Below are 21,681 nucleotides of genomic sequence, written 5' to 3' on the forward strand. Positions count from 1 at the left end.
GACGAGATAAGTATATTACAGTAGTTCATCTTTTTTTAATTATAATTTTTTTTATTTTTTTCGTTGCTATCTCTCTGTATTTGTATCTCGCTATATTTGAGAGACAAAACATCTTATAACCTAAAGCGTAAAGCGTAGGTAATATATGACATGCACTAAGGAAGCATTTAAATTGAGTAAATTATTGTTGCTGATCATTATCTACTTAATTACAAAAATATATTAAATATTTACAAAATAAAATCAAAGCATATAGCTTAAAACAAAGTGGTCTAATGTAGTAGAGTAATTTATTGTTAGAAAACTTAATTTCCGAAATGTGGAGCAAATAGACGAATAAGAAAAAACAAAAAAAAGGCCGTTCATTCTTCAAGATTGGATGACGCAATTTAATTAGTTAATTCCAGAAGGATACGGTACACATAACGTAATTTACTCATGACGGCTCATATAACAACACACGCATAATTGCAGCATCAGCTAGTACAATAATAATAAGCCAACTATAAACCTACGGAGCGAAGAGTAAAGAAAAAAAAAGTATTGCCTCCCACGTAAGAACTAATTCTACTCGTAGTCCATGATATATGCATTACATAAATAAGTTAAAAATAGATATAAAAATATTAAAACAAATACTATAGCTAATCTATTATACATGTTATTTCTAATACAACGTTATAAGGCCATTCTCCAGCTGCACAAGTCACGACTTATTATGAGTTTGGGTTGACTCACTGAAACCTTCTCAGAGGGCCATATATGTGTTTTTGGGCCTGACTCCAAATCCGTATATAGTTGCGCCCCATATAGTTGTGCATGCAGGGCTCTACTGAGGTAAAGCCGTAAAGATGACACAGCACACTAGCATTTTCTAATCCTAATTTTGGGGTTGATCTTGATCCCTTCCTCTTTAAAAACTACTCCATCCGTTTAATAGATGATGCTCTTAATTTTGTAGCACATGTTTACACATTCATCTTATTAAAAAAACTCAAATAATATTTATTCTATTGTAATTGGATTTATTATTAAATGTATATCAGTTATAACTTACATTTTCATATATTTATATGTTTTTTAATAAGATGAATAATCAAATATGTGTCAAAAAATTCAACAACGTCATCTGCAGAAGAAGTATATCCTTATACTATAAGTTGATCCTGCTAATTACTACTGGCTGCGTCCAAATATGTAAGAGATTTTGCCCTCATGCTTTGCCTAAAATATAGCACTTTATTTCATATCCATCAACTTTACAACTTACATACTCCTTATAATTCATGTTGGTTTGGACAATGTCACGGTTTTCTAAATATATATTTGAGTGTAATTTTCTACTTATATATATATAATTTTTATTTTTATTAACACACCCTTTATGACTCATCTAAGTATGTTGTCATAGTGTTTTCAAACTAATAAAGTTTACAAGTTTCTATCATAAAATTATCCAAAACAATAAGAATTATGGAACGGGGAGTACTAATTTATTCTCCACCTAAAAACTTTTGTACTAGTTTGTTATCCTAACCATCCCCTTCTGTACTTTTAGTCCCAAATCATCACTTTTACACTATGATTTATTCTTCTCCCACTCCCTTTAATTTTTGCAAAAAATGTATGATCCCATACATGTTATATATTTGGACGGACGGAGCCTGGAGACATGACCAAGTACCAACGCTACATGCTCTGAACATCTAGCACGCTGCACGCCCAAATTTGCAGGCTAGTTGCTCATTTTCATAATTTCTACTGTTCCCTTTGACTTTCTGATTTTATCACATATAATGAATCTAGACATATATATATAAAAGATATATATTGATACATAGATAAATCTAGATAAACTTAGAAAGTCTTATAATATGAAATAGAGTAAATATTATATAGTAGTTGAGAAGAATATGGTCTATATAACCAAGTAGCCAAAAGATACGGTTATTAGACTCCAAACTTCCGCATCGAGAAATACATGTTCTTTTCATAAGGTGATATCTATGGCCTGCATCTTAAAAAATTAAGGCACTATGGTTTGCATGCCTTTTTTAATCTGACAATGTGGACCTCTTTTTTAGTTTGATGTGCAATGGGAAAGAAAAATGTGTTAAATTCTCTTCCAAAATTAAATTCGTGTGTTAATTCTTAAGCCCCTGCACAATATATACCATCCAAAGTTAAAATTAGAGTATTTTCTGAGAAAACTTTGTTAAATACAATCCATCGAAAGTTGAAAGCATACTACTCATTTGCACTACATATTTATCGAAGGACTCAAAAGCAAAAAAAAAATGCAGCAAGGCCCAGAGGGGCGAAAGGCCCATAGAACTTCTCCGTGCAGGCCCAAACTAACAGATACGGCCCACAGCCCACGTAGCGCTTCCCGTCACGCGAGCGCGACTCGCCTAAGAAGCCGGGGTGCACGTAGCATTTGCATATCCAAATTTCCCATTCGATCTGTTCCTATTTCCCGAGCCATTCTTGCAATACAAGTTGGTCCGGCCAACTGCTACGCGCACACCGAGAAGTCCACACGACAGACAACGTCCCAACCCCCCCCCCCCCCTCCTAATTTTCCTTCCCATTTCCTCTCCTCTTCTCCGCATCGCCGCCGCCGCCGCCGAGGAAGATGGCGGCGCTGCTCCGGCGATCCGTCGGCCCGGCGCGGCAGCTGCTCCTCCTCCGCCCCAGCTCGCTCGGCCCCGCCTCCGCGCGCTCTTTCTCCCGCTACTACTCCCGCGACGACGTCTCCCGGTCGGTGCCGCCTCCTCATCCTCCTCCGTTTTGGGTTTGGTTCGGATGGTGTGGAGTGGAAGGGAGGGGGTTGACGTTGGGTTTTGTCTCTGCTCTCCTGCTTCTCATGCTTTGCTTGCAGGTACGACGCGCTCAGCACGCCGGTGAACTGGGGGGTCAGCATCGTGCCGGAGAAGAAGGCGTTCGTGGTGGAGCGCTTCGGGAAGTACCTCAAGACGCTCAGCTCCGGGATCCACGTGCTCGTGCCCGTCGTCGACCGCATCGCCTACGTCCACTCGCTCAAGGAGGAGGCCATCCCCATCCCCGACCAGTCCGCCATCACCAAGGACAACGTCTCCATCCAGATCGACGGCGTCCTCTACGTCAAGGTATATCTATACCTCGCGCTCTTACTTCTGGTTGCTGCTGGTAGACGCAACGCGTTGTGGTGGTCCGAGGGTGCTGTGCGGGTGATCGAGCTCGCGAAATTGCTAGTGTGACCTGAGTTGCGCTTAGGATTTCGAAATTTAGATGCTCAGGTTTGGTGCTCTGGATGAGGGCGTGTGATTATGCTGCATTGCAAGGAATTTTTGTGATATAGAGTCTCCCTTCCCTGTTGTAGATGTTGTGCTTGATTGCTTACTGTATTGGTAAGGATTGGCAAAATGTGTGGAAATTCTACTTTGCAAATTTCATTGCTACAATGCATGTCTTGCAGTTTGCATTGGTGGCTTTTAATCAGAGCATACCGTATCAGTTGGATTTGATAGATGCTGTTCCGCCCATATCCTAGTTTTAGGTGTCTAGGGATATAGGTTGGAAAATACATTGTGAGTTGCTAGGAGTTATTGTGAGCACATATGTGTAAGCTTATTTCCCTTGCCTTGTGGATGACCTATTGGAGGCAAGTAGAAGATCTCGCTGTCATTGTGAGTGGTCGATAAACAGTAATCTGTGTGTGATGAACCTGTCTGCTGCTGTAATTAAGTGCTGGTCAAATGCCATTAGGTTGGTGGTTTGGTTCTATTTTCTGATTGTTTGCCTGTAAGCAAGCTTATTCCATCGACAAAATCCTTCTATGTTTTGCCATAAAGCTTCTGTATAGCTTGGTTTTGTTATTACATCTGTGTTGATCCTCCTGCCATAATAAACTCATAATCAGTATTCATTTTGGGCAGGTAATTCTTTCTTTGTATAACTAACTTCTTATGCTAATGATCCAAGTGGTAAATGTCAAAACAGTCAGCATTGTAGCTAAGATGTACTACTATATAATAAATGACTGCTTTGTGATAATTTACCCGAACATGGGATTTCTCATACCCACTTGTCTGCTTTCTATAAATTAGGGCCTGTTGCTTGCAAGGTATAACTGTTACTTTCTTTGGTTGTCGTGAACTTTGCAGATTGTTGATCCCTACCTTGCTTCATATGGCGTGGAAAATCCAATTTTTGCAGTTATGCAGCTTGCCCAAACAACAATGAGAAGTGAGCTGGGAAAGATTACCTTAGACAAGACTTTTGAGGAGAGGGACACACTAAATGAGAAGATTGTGGTATAGCATCTTATTCACATTATAATTTACTTTGTTCTGCTTCCCATACCATGCCAATTACTGTGGATAAAAATGCATACAGGTTTAGTACTTAAATATGCAATCTACTCTGTTCATGTGTTAATTTCCATCTCTCTCCAATCTTGTTCTGTTAAGGCTTCCAATTTATGGCTCCTGTTAAGTAGTGATATATATGATACCTCAGTCAAGAGAAAAGAATATAATCGTACAGATTCTCCTTCAATGTCTTATATAGTATCTGTTGTCCAATGATAGTTTTGGTTTGTCCGTACTCTACCTCATGCCTTTCATCTCTTTTCATCATATTTGTAAGTTCTATGCATTGCCTTTGATGTAATTTCCTCATTTGTCTGGCAGAGATCGATAAACGAGGCTGCAACTGATTGGGGACTGAAGTGTCTCCGTTATGAGATCAGTACGCCCTTTATGCTTCTGAACTGTTGAGTTATATAGCTGTCTCTTGTAATATTTCTGATGTTTAATAATTGACTATGCAGGGGATATATCTCCTCCACGTGGCGTTAGGGTGGCTATGGAGATGCAAGCAGAAGCAGAAAGGAAAAAGCGTGCTCAAATCCTTGAGTCAGAAGGTGATGAATGCAATTTCTCTTAAGTTTGTAACATGATTTGTCTTAGCCTGCTTGAAAGGGCACTATTGGATTGTAGTGTGTTGAAGATGAAATCCTGACTGACATAATTCATTTGATCTTACCAGGAGCTATGTTGGATCAGGCAAATCGTGCCAAGGGTATGTGACGTGTCCATTCTAAATCTTTCCATTTTCCATGTTCTCCATGATAAAATGGTCTACAAATACGTTCTGCATGCTTCCATCTGTTTGTTTCATTTATCCTTCCATCATTTCATATTCATATATCATGGTCTGTAAACTTTGTGAGATTGCATCCTTCTGTGTGTTCCATCTATTCTGCCATCATTTTATACTTACTGATGATCTTTCCATTTCCCATGTAACTCATTGTAACCTGTCTTGTATCTATCTGTTTGTTCCATCTATTCTGCCATCATCTTACTCACTTTTGAAATGTTTCTCTTCAGTTTGCATCTCTGTTTTGTTCTATTATTTTACCACTACCTTCACTTAGGGAGATGGGATCACTGCACTTGACTATATTTTGGTTTAAAACTCCAGAATATTTTGTTTGTGTTTTTTGCTGATGGGGAATCAAAGGATTATCTACACATTAATGCTAAAACTACTTTCTGTAATGAATACCAGGTGAGGCTGAAGCAATTCTTGCAAAGTCTGAAGCAACTGCTCGAGGAATCAGATTGGTTTCTGAGGCAATGAGGACTAAAGGCAGCACTGAGGTATCATGATTTGTTGAGACAATTTAACAGCATGCTGTTTTATGTCTAAGCTCTATATCAAAACTATGCTTATAATTCATTCGCTCACTTGTTCTAGGCTGCAAACCTGAGAGTCGCTGAACAGTACATGAAGGCATTTGCTAATCTGGCCAAAAAGGTGAGATTCTGAAGCTATGTTTCCATATTCTACAGTCCGTAATGTGACTTGCAAAGTACTGATGCAATGCTGATCTCTGTGAAATGCAGAACAATACGATTCTCCTTCCAAGTGACGCTGGCAACCCATCATCCCTCATTGCTCAATCTCTCCAGATATACAAGAACATCTGTCAGACCAACAGCCTGAAGAGTGGGAGGCACCTCACAGAAGCCCTGGAGGAGGAAGAACCAGAGGAGGAAGAGATTGACACCACCGATCTACCTTCACTAAGCAGTGGGATGCCATCGCCCGACATGCCTGAAGACCATGACAAGACTTTCTCGCTGCAGCGCCGCAACAAGGACAATCTCTGAGTCGTCCTGTTCGAGTACCGGGAAGAGCCCCTCTTTTTTTGCCCACTGTTTCTACGAGCATGGAACTGTAAGTGAAAAGACTAGGTAGTAGCAGTAGATGTTTCTGAGTTTCGACACTTGATCTGGGAAACGTTTTGGTATTGGGATGGCTTTAGGATGGTAGGAAATTAACGCAACATTGGTTTCTGGGAGCCGACTGGGAGAAAGGTTTTGGTTCCTGCTAAGGATGGCCTGGGATAGCTTTGGTTCGTTCTTGTCACTTTGAGCAGCAAGTCTGTTTCTGTAAATGCAAGGATTATCTGTCGTTCATGAAACAAGTTCAACCATGACGGCAACGGCTGATGGCCGCTTTTGATTCTGGGAGCTTTTCTTTTTCTGGATCAAATTTAACAAGTTTGCTTGCGCTCTGATTCAGGAGTGTTTCTATTGGCTCGGTTTTATCAAGTTTTCTTGTTGCAAGTTGTGAATTTGATTGAATGGATTGATCGATGCATCTTTCGTTGTTCGATATGTTAGCGTTGCATTGTGCCATGGGATCTTTCAGTCTGCAGGGGCATCAACCTGCATCCACATCTTTCCACTTTTGGGCAAAAACTGAATTTTCAATCTTAAATTTGGAGATAATTTTGCGGTTTTTTTATCATAGTTTATTTTTTAATCTCGTCTTTTAAATCGCTAAGAACATATATATAAAAGTTTTAATTATAAATTATTTTTTGTTTGTTTTCTCCTTCTGCATTTCTTATTTATACTGTTGAGGACTCGATTATTCTTAGTTTGCTAAATATGTTTTAGGAGATTAAAATTTGCTCATGAGTCTGGTTCTTTTTGTTTCTCGTTATACTCTGTTTTATATTATTATTATTATTATTCTGTTTCTATTTAGATTTGTCTATTATTAATAAATATATTTTATATATGTGTTCAGATTTATTAGCACTAATATAGAAAAGGCAGAATATATTATAATATGAAAGATTGTATGGCCTTTGCCAATGTAAATGATTTAAATGCTTTCATTAAATCAGAATTTTATGGTCTCTCTCCTAGTAGAAATAAAGTTTTAGCACCATAGAGATAAGATGTAGGTAAGGGTAAAATCGGTAGAGATTTAAATATAAGGTGATTCATGTGATAACTGATATTTTATGAATACTTTTTTGTTAAATAAATTTAAAATTTAGGAATACAGTATTATTGGATAAGAACAATAAATGAAGTAATAAATTGCATCATTGAAGATTTTTTGGGGAGCGGAAGCAGCGTTTAAGAAAGTGGTCTGATGTTGACTCAGGCCTTTTTTAGTTCCCAAATTTTTTTTTAAAAAACATCACAACGAATCTTTGAACATCTAAATGAAGCATTAAATATAGATGAACTAAAAAAACTAAAAACTAATTGCACATTTATGGGAGAAATCGTGAGACGAAATTTTTAAGACTAATTAGTCCATGATTAGCCATAAGTGCCACCGTAACTAATATGTGCTAACGACGACTTAATTAGGCTCAAAAGATTCGTCTTGTGGTTTCTAGGCGAGCTGTGAAATTTGTTTTTTCATTCGTGTCCAAAAACCCCTTTTAACATCCGGTCAAATGTCCGATATAACATTTATGCCCAAAAAAGATTGCCATCTGAACACCCCCTCGGTCTGGGCAGGGCACCAAGGCAGCGTTCTTTAATTTGAAATTTTTCTCATGTACTTTTGCTTAGCTCACATACGTAATTCTCAAATTATTAAATGGTGTATTTTTTGTTATAAGTGATGTATTTTCTATAGAATGTTTCTTTATAAAAGTTTATCATCTCACCTTTGTAAAATAGTTTTTTAAATTTAGAGTAGCTAATTGTATCGATTACACTATTAAACATATATCACAAAAATCAGACAATCCTTCGTCCAAAAACTGAAAAAGAACAGCATCATGCTTTATGTTTCTGCTGGGAACCCGGGACGTGTGAGATATAACGAAGTAAATGTGTTGGTACTTTTATTCTCTCTCTTTTTGGCATGCTACAAAGCTGTAGCCATAGTATTCTTTGCAACAAAGAAACCTGATTACGGATAGAGGATCCAAACTCCAAATACAAGTATAGAACAGGTAGAAATGAGCCCAACAACAAGAGCATTTTCAATCCAATGATTAGTATGGTGTCTATAGCATTAAATAAGTTGTCACATAGGATGAAAAATGATATGACAAGTGAATAAATGAAAAAAGAGAATGAAACTATGTCAAGACATGAGACATAGTTTCTACATAACATCCAAGATATCATGTGAGATAAGTAGTATTAAATTTAAGTGTACAATAGTGGTGTTTGTATTGGAAGAGTAGTGTGTAGTACTAGTTTCTTGATGATAAGAAGTTTATAGAAACCATATCTAGTGTTATGGGTTATAAATGTCCTACTACTAGCATACTCTGGGCAACTCCATCAAAGATGCACAAAGTGCCCTAAGATCATCTTTAATAGAGACTAAAAATCAAGTCCTAAAATTTCTGTATTAGAGGCCTTTAAAAAATAATGACCTACAAATTATCCCTAACTCTAACACAAGCCTAAAAATTAGGTCCTAAAAATAGTTAGTTGGCCAAATAAACTAAATTAGTTAATATCTGACCGTTCTTTTTCGTTTTGACATTTTTATTAACCCCTCCCTCACGTAGTTCTCTTCTTTTTCTTTTTATTTCTTCCGCATTCCAACCGATCCAACTGTTAACTTGGTATATTAATACGTTTTTTGATTTCTGCGTCGAATGCTTTGATCATTCATCTTATTTAAAAAATTTGTATAAAAACTTAAAGAAACTAGTCACGTATAAAGTACTATTTACATTTTATCATCTAGTAACAATAAAAATATTAATCGTAAAAAATTTCAAATAACAAAAATTTTTCAAATAAGACGAAGAGTCAAAACATTTATCTAAAAACTAAAAAATGACCTTATTTCAGGACGAGTCATTATGTCTTTGGCTTTTTAATTAAAAAGCCAAATTAATAATTAATTAATAAATAATATATAACTAAAACTTATAGTAAGTTATAGCACTTGGTTACAATTGAATATATTTAGGAATAAGTAGTAACCATCAGATTTTTTAACATAATTGTATTTGGAGTGGAACGGTGGCTCACAGTGCAGTAAAGGTAGATAGAAGTGTCACATAAGAGGAACACATGAATTTAGAGTTATAGAAAAAAGAAAACAGGAAGTAGAACCTCATGTTTATTTTGCTTAATTCATAGAAAGTTGAAAGGAAATAATAGAACGGATCATTCAATCATTTGTGTCAGAAGATCCTCATAGGAATTTTGCATATAGTAATAAAATCTACCAAACTTCCTATGTTTGGAGCTCATTCTTCTTTGTGAAGGTGGATGATGACTTTGCTTTGTTCCGTGATGGATGATCCATTGGCGTGTTTGTGATCAGTCGTGAAATTTCTTAGAAAATAGCGAGGGTGAAATAGGCTGGACAACTTTTGTTTAATTTTCCGTCCATATTACAGGTAGTGGTCCGGAACTGATGAAGGCAACTTTGCGGGTATTTCTAGCTACGGATCTATTCGGTTTGAAGAATTTTTAGAGGAAAAATAGAGGAATTATACTGTTTTTTCTAAAATTACTGTGATCCGAAGAAGCCGAAAGCAAGATTCCCAGACTCTAGCAGGCAAAAAAAAAGAGAGAAAGAAAAAGGAATCCACGAATCTTTTAAGCCTAATTAATCCATCATTAGTACATATGAGTTATTGCCTCGTGATTTCTCACATAACTTGGCAACTAAATAGGGCCAAAAGATAACAGACTATGGCCGCGCGTAAGGAAGGGGGTAAAAAATATTAAATAGATTAATATAATTTTTTAAACAACTTTTTTATAGAATTTTGTTTTGCAAAAAATACACCACTTAGTAGTTTGAAAAGCGTACGTGCAGAAAATGAGGGGTTAAGTTAACTTAGAGCAAGTACAATTGCAGACTATAAGCCAGCTATAAACATATTTTAAGTGATAAAAGAGAAGAGAGAAGAGCAGCGGGCTACAGATTTATAGACAGTTGTAGCACGGACTCGAATACACATGTGTGTATAAGCGGTAGGGTCGAATATTAATTATATAGTATATAACTATTGTATATATTAGCTATTAAATTGGTTACAGCTGGTTATACTATTAAACTTGCTCTTAGCAAATGGGGCAAATGTCACGCCCAGAAATTTACACCAAATTTCTGAATAATAGCATGTATTAAATCTCGGTCCAGGCATCAGCCCGAGTACACACTATGACAAATCAATACACAGTTCCACGACTTAAAAACAAATAAAAATAGTTATCTATCAAAATGCAGCGGAAAAGGAACACAAACTAAACCATCTAATCTTCAGCTTCAACTGACGATGATGGCTCCACACCACAGGCATTCTCGACGGCGGACTGAAACTCACTTCAACCTCGGGAAAAATCTTCTGACTGAAACTCTGGCACTTACTCTGGTAGGAAAAAATTAAGCAAGACTGAGTACAAACCACCGTACTCAACAAGTAACACCCAAGAGAGGAGAATAATGAATGCAATAGGGTATCAAGGAATAGGCTAAGGTTAAATTGCATAAAGCTGCAGTAATTTAGCAAAACAGTAAATAAAATAGACTGAAATAAAAGTAAAGTAACATTTAAAATAATCATCCACTGTTCAACGTTACACCACGTTGCAACAGGCCCAGACCACTGTCGAACGTTACACCACGTAGCGACAGACCCAAACCACTGTCAACATTACACCACGTTGCGCAGGGTCAAACCAGTTCCAAGATTGATCAGGTTATTAATGGTTCAACTAATCCCAGTGAATCTGTCGGTTCGCCCAATAACCGCGGGCACAGCTATTCGAAGAGTTTTACTCTGCAGAGGTGTACAACTTTACTCACAAGACATGGCTCCTAAGCATGTTACCATTTCCCAACGTATCACCACGATACCTCAGTACGGAAACCATGATAAGACCTTTCACCTAACCCTCCCTAGACAATCGCACCGCACTTCAGGTTTCACCCCCTCCTTTACACCAAGTCGGGCAGTCCCCTCTTGTGCCTTGGTGAATCCGGAAGCAGCAGAGGCTTTCGTTACACCACGATTGCCCGTCCATACTCCATTACGCTCACCCTTGCCTTGGTACGTCGAATAGGGACAAGCTAGATTACGAGTCTCACCGTTGCCCATTCTGGCTTGTGGTTAGTACATGTAAGACTTTCAGGGTTTCCTGAGAACCGGTCATTAATTGCCATGGGCACGACTCTCAAAACCATGCACCCACAGCCCACCATAAGCAATATTTTAGTTGTATTAATCCTCAACGGGATATTAATAATGATCACAACCATTAAAGGTCTATCAAAGTGTAACAGATGATTAAATACTAATTGGTGAGCTAGTTGAACTAAGCATGGCTAAGCATTGACTAACCCTAATTCTAGTCAAATTTACCCGGGATGACAATAATAATAAATGGGGATCAACGGGTATAAAGGTAATTGCCCAATAGATAAATAAAGTAAATACATTTGAATACAATGCGCATGTTTGAATGTAAAAGCGGGGAATTTTATAAACATAGGTTCAATATGATCAAAGAAGGGTGCCACTTGCCTTGCTTAGACCCACGAGGAACTTCGGCGACAACTTCGGGAACGAACGGCGCTGCGACGGGGAAAAACCTACGACAAACAAGGCAAAACAAACAAAACAGGCTATAAAACTACTGAAACAGAGAAAGAAACTATTTTTAATGGATTCTTGGTATTTTTCTGCATTTAATGAAACTTGAATGGACCTAAACGGAGACTAGATGAATTACTTATGAATTTTAGAACATTAACTGTGTTTTTAAACTAAACAGCAAACCTTAATGATTTATTGCAATTAATCGGAGGCATGACGTCAGCACAGGAGAGAGGGAGGCTGACGGCTAATAGGCCGGGCCCACTTGGCAGTGGCATGTGCAGAGGGGTCGGAGTATGACACGTGGGGCCCACGGGTCATAGGCTCAAAGAGAGAGATAGGAGGTTGAGAGGCTGATGAACGGGGTCCACGAAAGGAGAGAGAGAAAGGGAGCTGATGGGGGGCCCACAAGGAAGAGAAGAGAGAGGGGAGAGTGACGGGTGGGACCCGTTACCCAGAGAGATCGAGCAGAGAGGAGGAGGGTGGCTGGGTTGGCTGAACAGAGGAAGGGAGGACGCCGGCGCCACTGTTGCGGCGGATGGCGGTGAAGGCCGGCCGACAGTGGGGACGGAGACCGGCGGCGAGCGGCGCGCGGCCGAAGGCCAGCGGCGCCAGATGGCACACGGCCGAGAGAGCTAGCGAGTGAGCGGGGAGCGAGGGCAAGGAGGGGATCGGCAACGGCCATGAGGGATCGGTGGCGCATGACGATCCGACGATTGGCGGCGGCGACCGATGAGCGGTGGTGCTAGGCGACGCACGGCGAAGGCCGGCGGTGGGAACGAAGACGGCCGGGGCGGCGGAGACCGAATGCGGCGCACGCCGGCGACGGCTGGGCGACGCGCGCACAGAGGAAGAGGAGGGGGATGCACCGGGGCGGCGGCGCGGGAAGGCGAGGGCAGCAAAACAACGACGTGACGACGAAGAGGAAAGAAGATGGGGAGAAATAATTGGGGCTCTCACCAGTGACGACGAAGGCGTGGACACGTCGGCGTGGCGGCGGAACGCGTGACGATGAACAGCGAGGAGGGGGAGCGACCAAGGCGAGCCGCGGCGGCGAGGACGACCATCAACGCGGACGCACCCAAGCGCGGCCGGCGGCGGCTCAGGACGGCGTCGCAGAGGTGACGTCGATGGCGGGGAGTGGCGGTAGTGTCGGTGCGATGACGACACGACGACGCTTGGGCATGATGCGGCGGTGACACGGATGATCAGCGACGCGGCGGTGGACGGGCGCGCTCTGGCGGCGAACAGCGGCAACGACGAGGTGAAGGAGAAGGCGTTGGGAAGGTGCGTCGGCGGCGGCAAACAGCGTGCGCGCTTGACGACGACGCATCGGCCGGCGGTGGCGGCCGAAGTGAAAAGGGAGAGGCTCATCGGCGGGCGGAGGGCGGCGGCGCATCAGCGACGAGCGGGAATGGGTGATGACGCGGCCCCATGACGGCGACTGGCGGTGAGGCGCGAGCTCGGCCGGCGGCGGCGAGGCAATGGGCGCAGCGGCGGCTCGAGGAGAGGGGGATTTATAGGTGGCGGCTGCCGCGCGTAGGGCGGGGAGGTCGTTGGCAGCGGGCGCGGGAAAGGGGACGACGCCGGGAGAAGCGGGGAGGTGGTTGGTGGCGGCACGCGGATGCGGAGAAGGCGCGCCCGGCAGTTGCGGCGCGGTGGTTGGCGAGCACGCAGAAAGCGGCGGCGGCGAAGCGACGCTGAGGAAAGGAGGGAAGGGCGGCGCGAGCACGGCCGGCGGCACGGCCGAGCGCTCGAGGCGGAGGTGGCGCGGCGCGGCTAGCGGCGCGCGACGCAGCGACACGGCGACACGGCGAGGTGTGGCGCGACGGAATGGGTGCACGGGCGCAGGGTGGCGACCAGCAGTGCGAGCGGCATGGCGCGGCGCTGAGCGGTCGAGCAGCGGCGAGCGGCTACGCGGTCGGCACAGCGAGGTGACGCTGGCCCGAGAGCGGGGCGGCAGCGGCAAGGAGAGGAAGGGGAGGGGATCGGGGAGAGGCGGCGCACTCCGACGGCGGCGGCGACTTGCGCGTGCAGAGGCGAAGAGGGACCGGCGGTGGCCGGGGAGACGCGGCAGCGGCCAAGCGGCGACGGCGCGCTAGCGGCCGCGGCGACCAAGCGATGGTGACAGTGACGCGGAGCAACGGCGACCCGAGGGTGGCGCGGTGGTGACGGCGAGCAGCGGGAGCACGAGGGAGGAGTGAGGTGGTGGCGTCGGCCAAGCGGTGACACAGCTTGGCGGCTGAGCGGCGGACGCGACCGGAGCGGCGGCGCATGACGACGGCGCAACCGGAGCAGTGGCGCATGACGACGGTGCGACCAGAGCGACGGCGACACAGGCGCGGCGTCGCGACATGAACGTGGGCGGAGAGTGGCGCAAGCAGAGGCAAGGTGAGGCGGCAAGGGGTGCGGCCGACGGTGCGACGTGGAGAGGCCGGTGGCGTGGCGTGGCGGGGAAGCTGCGCGCGTGCGGTGCAGCGCAATGCGCGACGAGGCGGCAGCCCCGGCGAGGGCGTGACGCAGCTCGGCACAACGGCGAGCGGAGGACGGGGACGACCCCGATAGGTGGGGCCCACCTGTCGGTGTCCCGATGAGAAGGGAGGTGGCTTGGACTTGGCGCGCGCGTGGTGGCTATGGGCCGTGGCTCGGCCCACGTGCGGGAGGAGAGGAGGGGCCGAAGGGAGAGAGGCGGAGACTTCGAGCGCGAGTTGGGCCACGGCTCGGAAAATTGCGAACAGGACGTGATTCGCATGACAGAACTAAAACATGCGTGAATATAGATTCACACGACGAATTAGATCCGAAACGCGAAACCGTGCACTGTTAGCGAAACAACGACGGAAATTAACGACCCGTTAAATTGAGATTTAACGACTCGCTAAACTAGAAACTAAACGACTTTCACGTAAAACCAATCTACACGTACGAAATTGAATTCCGCACCGTAGATCAATCTCACGCTAGTTATTAGATTGGAAAACCTAAGCAATTACCTGGTAGATTAACTATAGATTGATTTGCATGAATAAAACGTATGCAAACTTGAGGTTTGGTGGAGAGATCAGTGACGGATGCGGTTGTTCCTTGCTATTCGGATAGGAAACCTAAACGATTAAACGGTAGATTAATTTAGATTGATTCGCAAGAATAAAATATATGCGAACCTGAAGATTGGTGACAAATTAGATCGGCTTTCGCTGCTGCGAACAGGGATGCAGCAGGGCTACTAGCGGCTTGCTGCGCAGCTGCTGGATAGGGGGTGGCACAGCTGTAGCGGAGGCGCAAGAGGCGACTGGAGGTGCACAGGAGAGGTGGACGTGGAAAAGAGGCAAGGGTGTAGGGGGTATTTATAGGGGGAGCTAGAGATAAATCTAGTTACTCATCTCCTATTAAAAGGAATAGATAAGGTTTCAAAGGAATAAAAATTGGAGTCCTAATTGTTTATTGATTTTACGGTGAGAGGAGGTGGTGGGGCTGTTCACGGGAGGGGAGGAGGAGTTGGAGTACGATGGGGGGTGAAGGGGGAGATCGTGCACGGCTGGAGGGAAGGAGGAGATCGTGCACACGGGGAGAGGCAGAAGAGTTCGGCCAAGGAGGAAAAAAAAGAAAAAGGGGAAAAGAAAAGGGAAAAAGAAAGTAGGAAAAAGGGGGGAAAAGGATTGAGGGAAAAAAAAATTGGTTCCAATTTTACCGATTTTTATTAGGTTTATTTAAGCAAATTTTATTGACTGCAATTTAAATTTAAATCCTGTTAATCATTTAAAATGCTTTTAGAATATTTTAGAACATTCCGAAAAGCTTCCTATTAATTAAATTAAATTACACTGGGTTTTCTCTTGAACTTTAATTAACAAATTATTTTTAATATATTATTTAATTAATTTTTGGCTTGAGTAAAACTCTAAGACGTTACAGCGAACGCAGCCTACTACGGTTTGCATGTAAAAGTTGCGTGTGGAATTTTTTTTCTCCCTGCATTCAAGACTGCAGTAGATTTGATGCACCCCACCTGTCAGCACGAGCACAAGGTTTACATAAAGCATATTTAAGAGGTGTCTAGATTTAATCCGTAAAACATATCTCTAATAAGTTCTCAAATCTATTTATACTATTTTCGTATATCTAATATCACCTCTCGTCTCCTAGATTTGAGGCAGACATGCGTTTAGGGTAATTTAGTTGAGTTTCTTTGAGGTGGTGGTAGTTTTTAGATAATAATATTTTGGATAGACCCAATACAGAGTTCAAGGAATTGAGTACTGACATTCGCTTGGAGATGCTTAACCATGCACAAAATCTTTCCATTGTCTAAGTTTATTGAGGAACATTATCATCAGTTCTCTGGATTTCATTGTTAATCGTGTCAACTTTGATCCGAGCCATCTGAGAAGTAAGTAGCTGATGCACCTTTTCTTTTAGCTGTGTGAGAAATTCATATGTTAGTCTAGAGCAAAGTTCTTGGTTGTACTGAATTGATGGTTCCGAGTGACAATGCCATGAGGATTGGCTGATTGCTAACCTCTTTTACTCCAACTTGGCCCTGCACAGATACTCGGATGGCACCTTCTGGCCCGAATCGTCTGTACCTCCCTATCTCATCATCAGAATCGTCAGATTCCGATGACATGTTATTGCCCAAAAGATCAGATTTGGATATAACATCAAGCCATAAGCGGTCGCCGAATCTTTCCTTTATATGCTTGTATGTGATGTACTGCAAAAAGAAAGGAAAAATATGCAAAGAACGACCTTCAAGTCAGAACAGAAAACTTGTCATTTGGCCAGTCCAGCCTCTTTGATCTTCAGAAGCCAACATTACAATTTACATGGGGCTAGAATGAGCAGAATACAACAAAATCTATGAATTAAATAAACAGTGTACCTGATCAGCCACTGAGGTCCCACAGTCTTCAGATAAATCATGAACATACAGGACAGCAATCGGTAGATGAGAAAGGACAGCGAGGGTCAATCTCTCGATGTTATTCCTCTCATCTGTTTGCCACAGAAATCGAAATAGATTACAATAAATGCGACAGTATATGTCTGTTCTGCACTCATTACTTCATTAGTAGCACAACACAAACTTGCTAAGAATGCAATGAAAAGCATACAAGGCCCCCATCCTATGAATATAAAACAACAAGTTATATTTGAAAGCAGCAAGGGAGAGTCTACAAAGGCTAATACTAATCAAGTATTGCAAAAATCTTAATCTAGATATCAATTTGTATGAAAAATTGAAAAAATGAATATCTTTCTTTAAACAAGCACAGGGTGAGAGGGAACCTATTTCACTAAGATAGTATGAATAACGTTACAAAAGCTATACAGAATCAATCCATTAAATAACAACAGCAAGGGAAGACTAACAACTCACCATCATCTCTTGTAAGAAGCCCTGGGGTATCAGTAACCTACAAAACACTTTGCTTGTCAGTGGCATATAGATGGAGAGCTTTGGTATTTTTTTTTAAAGTATATATGTTTCAAACTGGAAATGCAGATCTTTGAACCTGAAAACGTTCATGATTGGATACAATATGTCCCATTAGAATACCTCTTGTTGTGAAAGGGTAGCTGCAGACCTGAAAATAACTGAATGGAATAAGGCATTGGAGGTACCAAATTAGATCGAAAATAGAAAACAGAGTAGAATAAAGCTATAGAGATATTATTAATCATCTGTTATTAAGCAGATAACAATCACCATTTAGAAACAAATACTATATATTTCCCTAAATTAATCTAATGATTGAGCAAAAGAGACTTGGGCTTAGTTGCTTTATTGTTTTGCAATGGGGGAGCAGATGTTTTAAGAAATAAGAGCAATATTCAGTGAAGCATGAGCCACAAAACTGCTATTCAAGAACAATGGCCATGTAATAATTCAAAAATGATGACTACAACCACCTAGAAGTTAGAATCTTCATGTAATTGCATCTAGCAATATTAGTTATTCATGAAGCTGCATCTACCACCAAACAGCACTCCAGATAAGCATTATACAGGGATATACATACCTCAGGTTTCCCAGATGATAAAATGCGAACTAATGATGATTTCCCCACGTTAGGTGATCCAACAAGACAAAGTGTAGGTATATGTGGATCAACAACTGGCATAGAACGCAAAGTCTGACATAGATATACAATCAATCAGATTTGCCTAACCATGCTATAAATGCAATAGAAGTCTTAGAAGCATGAATACATTGTAAACCAAAGTAGAGTATGAAACATAATAACCATTCAATTGGAAATTTCACCTCAAATTTACAAAAAATTAAGCTATCAAACCTACCTTTGCAATGTTTACTAAATCATCAATTACCCACTTCCCATGCTCGAAAGCTTCCTCAAGTTTCTTCCGTCCCTAGAAGATTATAATACATAGAGGCAAATAAGTAAAGCATCAAACACACACACACACACACACAGAGAGAGAGAGAGAGAGAGAGAGAGAGAGAGAGAGAGAGGAACTAACATGAAAGCTAGGAAATTCCAACAGGAGAACTATAAAACACAAGGCAGAAATAATTGAGGCCATTTGTTTATGTCTGCTCAAATATGAACTAACCTCGCTAAGTCGCTCCTCTGCTTCACGCTTCGTTAATGACTGTCAAGGTCAGACATACAACTTGGATCAAATTATATGCTATTTGATAGAAGAAAGAATCTTCAAAAGTAGTTAAAGGACTTGTCTGCAACAGTTCATGCATCATGCACAGATATTACAATGACTGAATGTATTACAACTTTGAAAAGAATTACATTTGATTGGTCTCATGCAACAGATGTTTGTTTAATAGAGGATTAGTCTTATTGAAATTTGACTTTGACAAACATCAACAGAATCCAACACTAAACCATGTGTCAGTTAATACAAGGTATAGGGTTCAGCTAAAGGTCAGGGTCAAAATGTTTAGAACATTAGAAAAAATAGTGCACATTGCTATATGTTGCTCTAATCCTCTATAAAATGGCTTAATGAGTATGTTGGTGTTCACCATTGAGAATCACCAAACCTTCACCCTTTGTTACATACTCCTCTCCTATCCTATCAGAATGCAACTGTCCACTAGCTTTGCAGTTAAAGATCTACAGAACATTCAGTGCGCTAAAATTCTTGCTCGAGGTGTTGATAGTTGTATTTTCATAAATTCATAGTACCTCGGTAATTGGATATTAAATGCTTAATTCAACAAGTCCACATACTTAAAGGCAAGGGATAAATATTTTCATGTGTAAAAACTGTAGTTAGCATTAAAAGTAATTGCCACCTGCTCTAACCTTAGAACAGACAGAAGCATGTTGCTTCCCGACAGAATTAATCTTTTTTCTGAGAGCATCCACTCGTCCTATAACCTGCCAAGGCACTACTAAAACATTATAATAACTCAACAAACAATGCAAACTTCCATGCAAAATACACTTCAAGTGAATAAGTAATAGATAAATTCTGAAGATGCTTGCACTGATTGAGAGGCAAGTTATTTTAGAATATACCTTTTCGTAATATCCCTCCCCAAAAGTCAACTCAATGAGAGATCTCTCATAGGGATGCAAATCCCTCCTCTTAGGGAAGTTTTCTGTATACGTCCTCAGAGGTACGGAAATTTCCTGGATTTGAAAACTGCTGTCAATAACCTAAATGAATTGCTTTGATTGGCAGGTCAACAGAACAGAGGGCTTACTTTCATTAAAGCATCAAGTTGTTTTGCACCTTTGTTCCTTTCACGTTTAGCAATATTTGCTATACCTACAGAACATACGGATTGCAGAACAAGCTTGGTGATACTGAATGCTATGTGAAATGTGTTAGAAGCTTCAAAGGGGGAAAAAAAAAGAGAAGAACAATAGATGGCTACTGGAATAATACCCTTTGTAGGTGGTATATTTCTTGATTTTCTTTGTGCTGACATAAGTATGTCAGTTGCTGGCATCACCATTGGTATTCTCTGAAATGCACCTACCTTCTCTTGCTTTTGAACAAGGTCGGACTGAAAACAAATGTAATCAGCAAAATAGAAAGTAAATGGAATCAATAGTATATCCTATTAAATATGCACATATGCTGAATTGCTGATGGAACTAACATCTCTAACAGAGGAAATTATTCTCACGTGAACTCATGTACAGTGTTAACTTACAGACATGTACCAAGTACATCTCAGCTTGTGGTTTGATGAACTAATTACACCCTAAACGGAGCATCAGTTTTGCATCTGCTGAAGTGCACATTATCACGCTACTAATCAACTCATCGTTCTTTAGAACTGGTTAAGCTTCCGGGACAATGGTTCTTGTGGATATATATAGTTATGAAAGAACTCAAATAGTCACAACTTACTATTGAACACCGTAAATGTGATATACTCATATCATATAGCTATAGCCACTAAGGGGAGGACAAAATCAGCCATTACACATGCACAGGCACAGGCACAGACACGCACACATACATAAATCATGTGCAAATGCACAGGTTATCTCCCACAAACTGTACTAAATAAACATCATGATTTCTGTAATATTTTATGGACAAAGCATTCAAGTCATCGGAACAGAGCATCAGTGACCAGAACGGAAAACACAAAAGTTCACCAGCATGTTCAAGAGACCAAGAGGTTTGGGTGATAAAAGAAGTGGAGCATACATTCATTTTTTTAGCAGCAGTTAAGCACTATTTCAAAATTTAACAGACGAATGAAACCCTTGGCAAGTAAGAACAAGCAACACTATGGTTGAAGTAAACAAACTATACATAATACTGAATGTGCAAAGCAGGAGCAATCAGGATTAGTCATATATATTGCATTTCAGCAATGGAGGATGCACCGAAACCCAGATTAAGGACACAAAAACAATGAAATCAACATGCCGAGTGAAGGTTTCTCAAAACAACATACCGTTGCTCCATTCACGGATTCTGGCTGTGATCTGTCATCTAATGTAACACCACGTGTTGCAGAGTGAACCCAACGGCACAAATGTACTGTAGAAACACCTTGTTCCAGAGTCGACAAAATGCCTGAGTTACATGGAAGGAACGCAGAAGGTTCAGAACGCTATTTCAGAATATATAATGTGATTCCCTCTCCCCAGCCCCTGTAATTCTCTGCTCAATTGCTTTTATTAACACGCTTTTTAGATCAATGAAAGTTCAAGGCTTTCAAGATGGTATGCCGCAGCAAAAAGGTTCTGGCGCTTGCAAGCATAATCAGACTGAGAGCTCCAGTTTGCACTGGGCATTTCATTGAACGTCCCAGCAGGCAATCAGTGCCAAGGGAAGAGGAGGAACGAGAACTACACGAGAATCCAAACATCCTCGCGGTATCCTCCTTGGTGCGGCAGACAGCATTAAGCAGAAAATCACACGGCTTCTTCCATGACCAATACGTCACGCACGCGCTAGCTCTTCCGCGCTAGTGGAACGCACGGAAGGGGATTCGCGAAGCAGCCACAGGTGCAGCATGCGCGCGACCCACGCAAGCAAAAACAGTCCTAACTCCTAACCCCCGAGGCAGCGCATTTCGTCGAACAACCTGCGGGCGCGCCAAAGAGGGGGGGCGGCAGAGGAAGACGGCCGGGCGGGGGTGCCATGGGAGAGGCGAGTGAGACAAGGACCAACCTTCACGGAGCCGCCTGCGGTGGAGCCTCCTCGCGAGCGCGGTGGCGGTGGCGGCAGGAGGAGGAGGAGAGGACGCGTGAGCTCGCCATGGCGGGCGCGGGTGGAGGAGGAAGCCGCGGCCTCCCGCTACCGCTCGCATCGCAACGCAACTCCGGATCAAA

At 42.1% G+C, this 21,681-nt stretch overlaps 2 protein-coding genes across 2 annotated transcripts; one reads left to right on the forward strand and one right to left on the reverse strand.

The window, feature by feature from the left end:
• The first annotated feature begins 2,573 nt into the window (after positions 1–2,573).
• LOC102701571 (stomatin-like protein 2, mitochondrial) lies at positions 2,574–6,610 on the forward strand. Its single transcript, XM_015840016.2, has 9 exons — positions 2,574–2,760; positions 2,882–3,128; positions 4,146–4,295; positions 4,674–4,731; positions 4,814–4,906; positions 5,032–5,064; positions 5,557–5,648; positions 5,746–5,805; positions 5,895–6,610. The coding sequence occupies exons 1-9, from the start codon at positions 2,636–2,638 to the stop codon at positions 6,159–6,161; spliced, it is 1,125 nt and encodes a 374-aa protein (XP_015695502.2). The 5' UTR covers positions 2,574–2,635; the 3' UTR covers positions 6,162–6,610.
• A 9,520-nt stretch (positions 6,611–16,130) lies between these two features.
• On the reverse strand, positions 16,131–21,681 carry LOC102719412 (nucleolar GTP-binding protein 1). The gene is made up of 14 exons (XM_006659083.2): positions 21,521–21,681; positions 20,799–20,920; positions 19,769–19,889; positions 19,584–19,648; positions 19,396–19,509; positions 19,180–19,254; positions 18,467–18,505; positions 18,191–18,262; positions 17,911–18,024; positions 17,404–17,475; positions 17,268–17,304; positions 16,770–16,882; positions 16,407–16,601; positions 16,131–16,306 (listed from the first exon to the last, which is right to left on the reverse strand). Exons 1-14 carry the CDS (start codon positions 21,657–21,659, stop codon positions 16,202–16,204), a joined length of 1,383 nt encoding a protein of 460 aa, XP_006659146.1. The 5' UTR covers positions 21,660–21,681; the 3' UTR covers positions 16,131–16,201.

The sequence above is a fragment of the Oryza brachyantha genome, chromosome 8, assembly GCF_000231095.2.
Source record: "Oryza brachyantha chromosome 8, ObraRS2, whole genome shotgun sequence".
In the NCBI taxonomy this organism is placed as follows: Eukaryota; Viridiplantae; Streptophyta; class Magnoliopsida; order Poales; family Poaceae; genus Oryza; species Oryza brachyantha.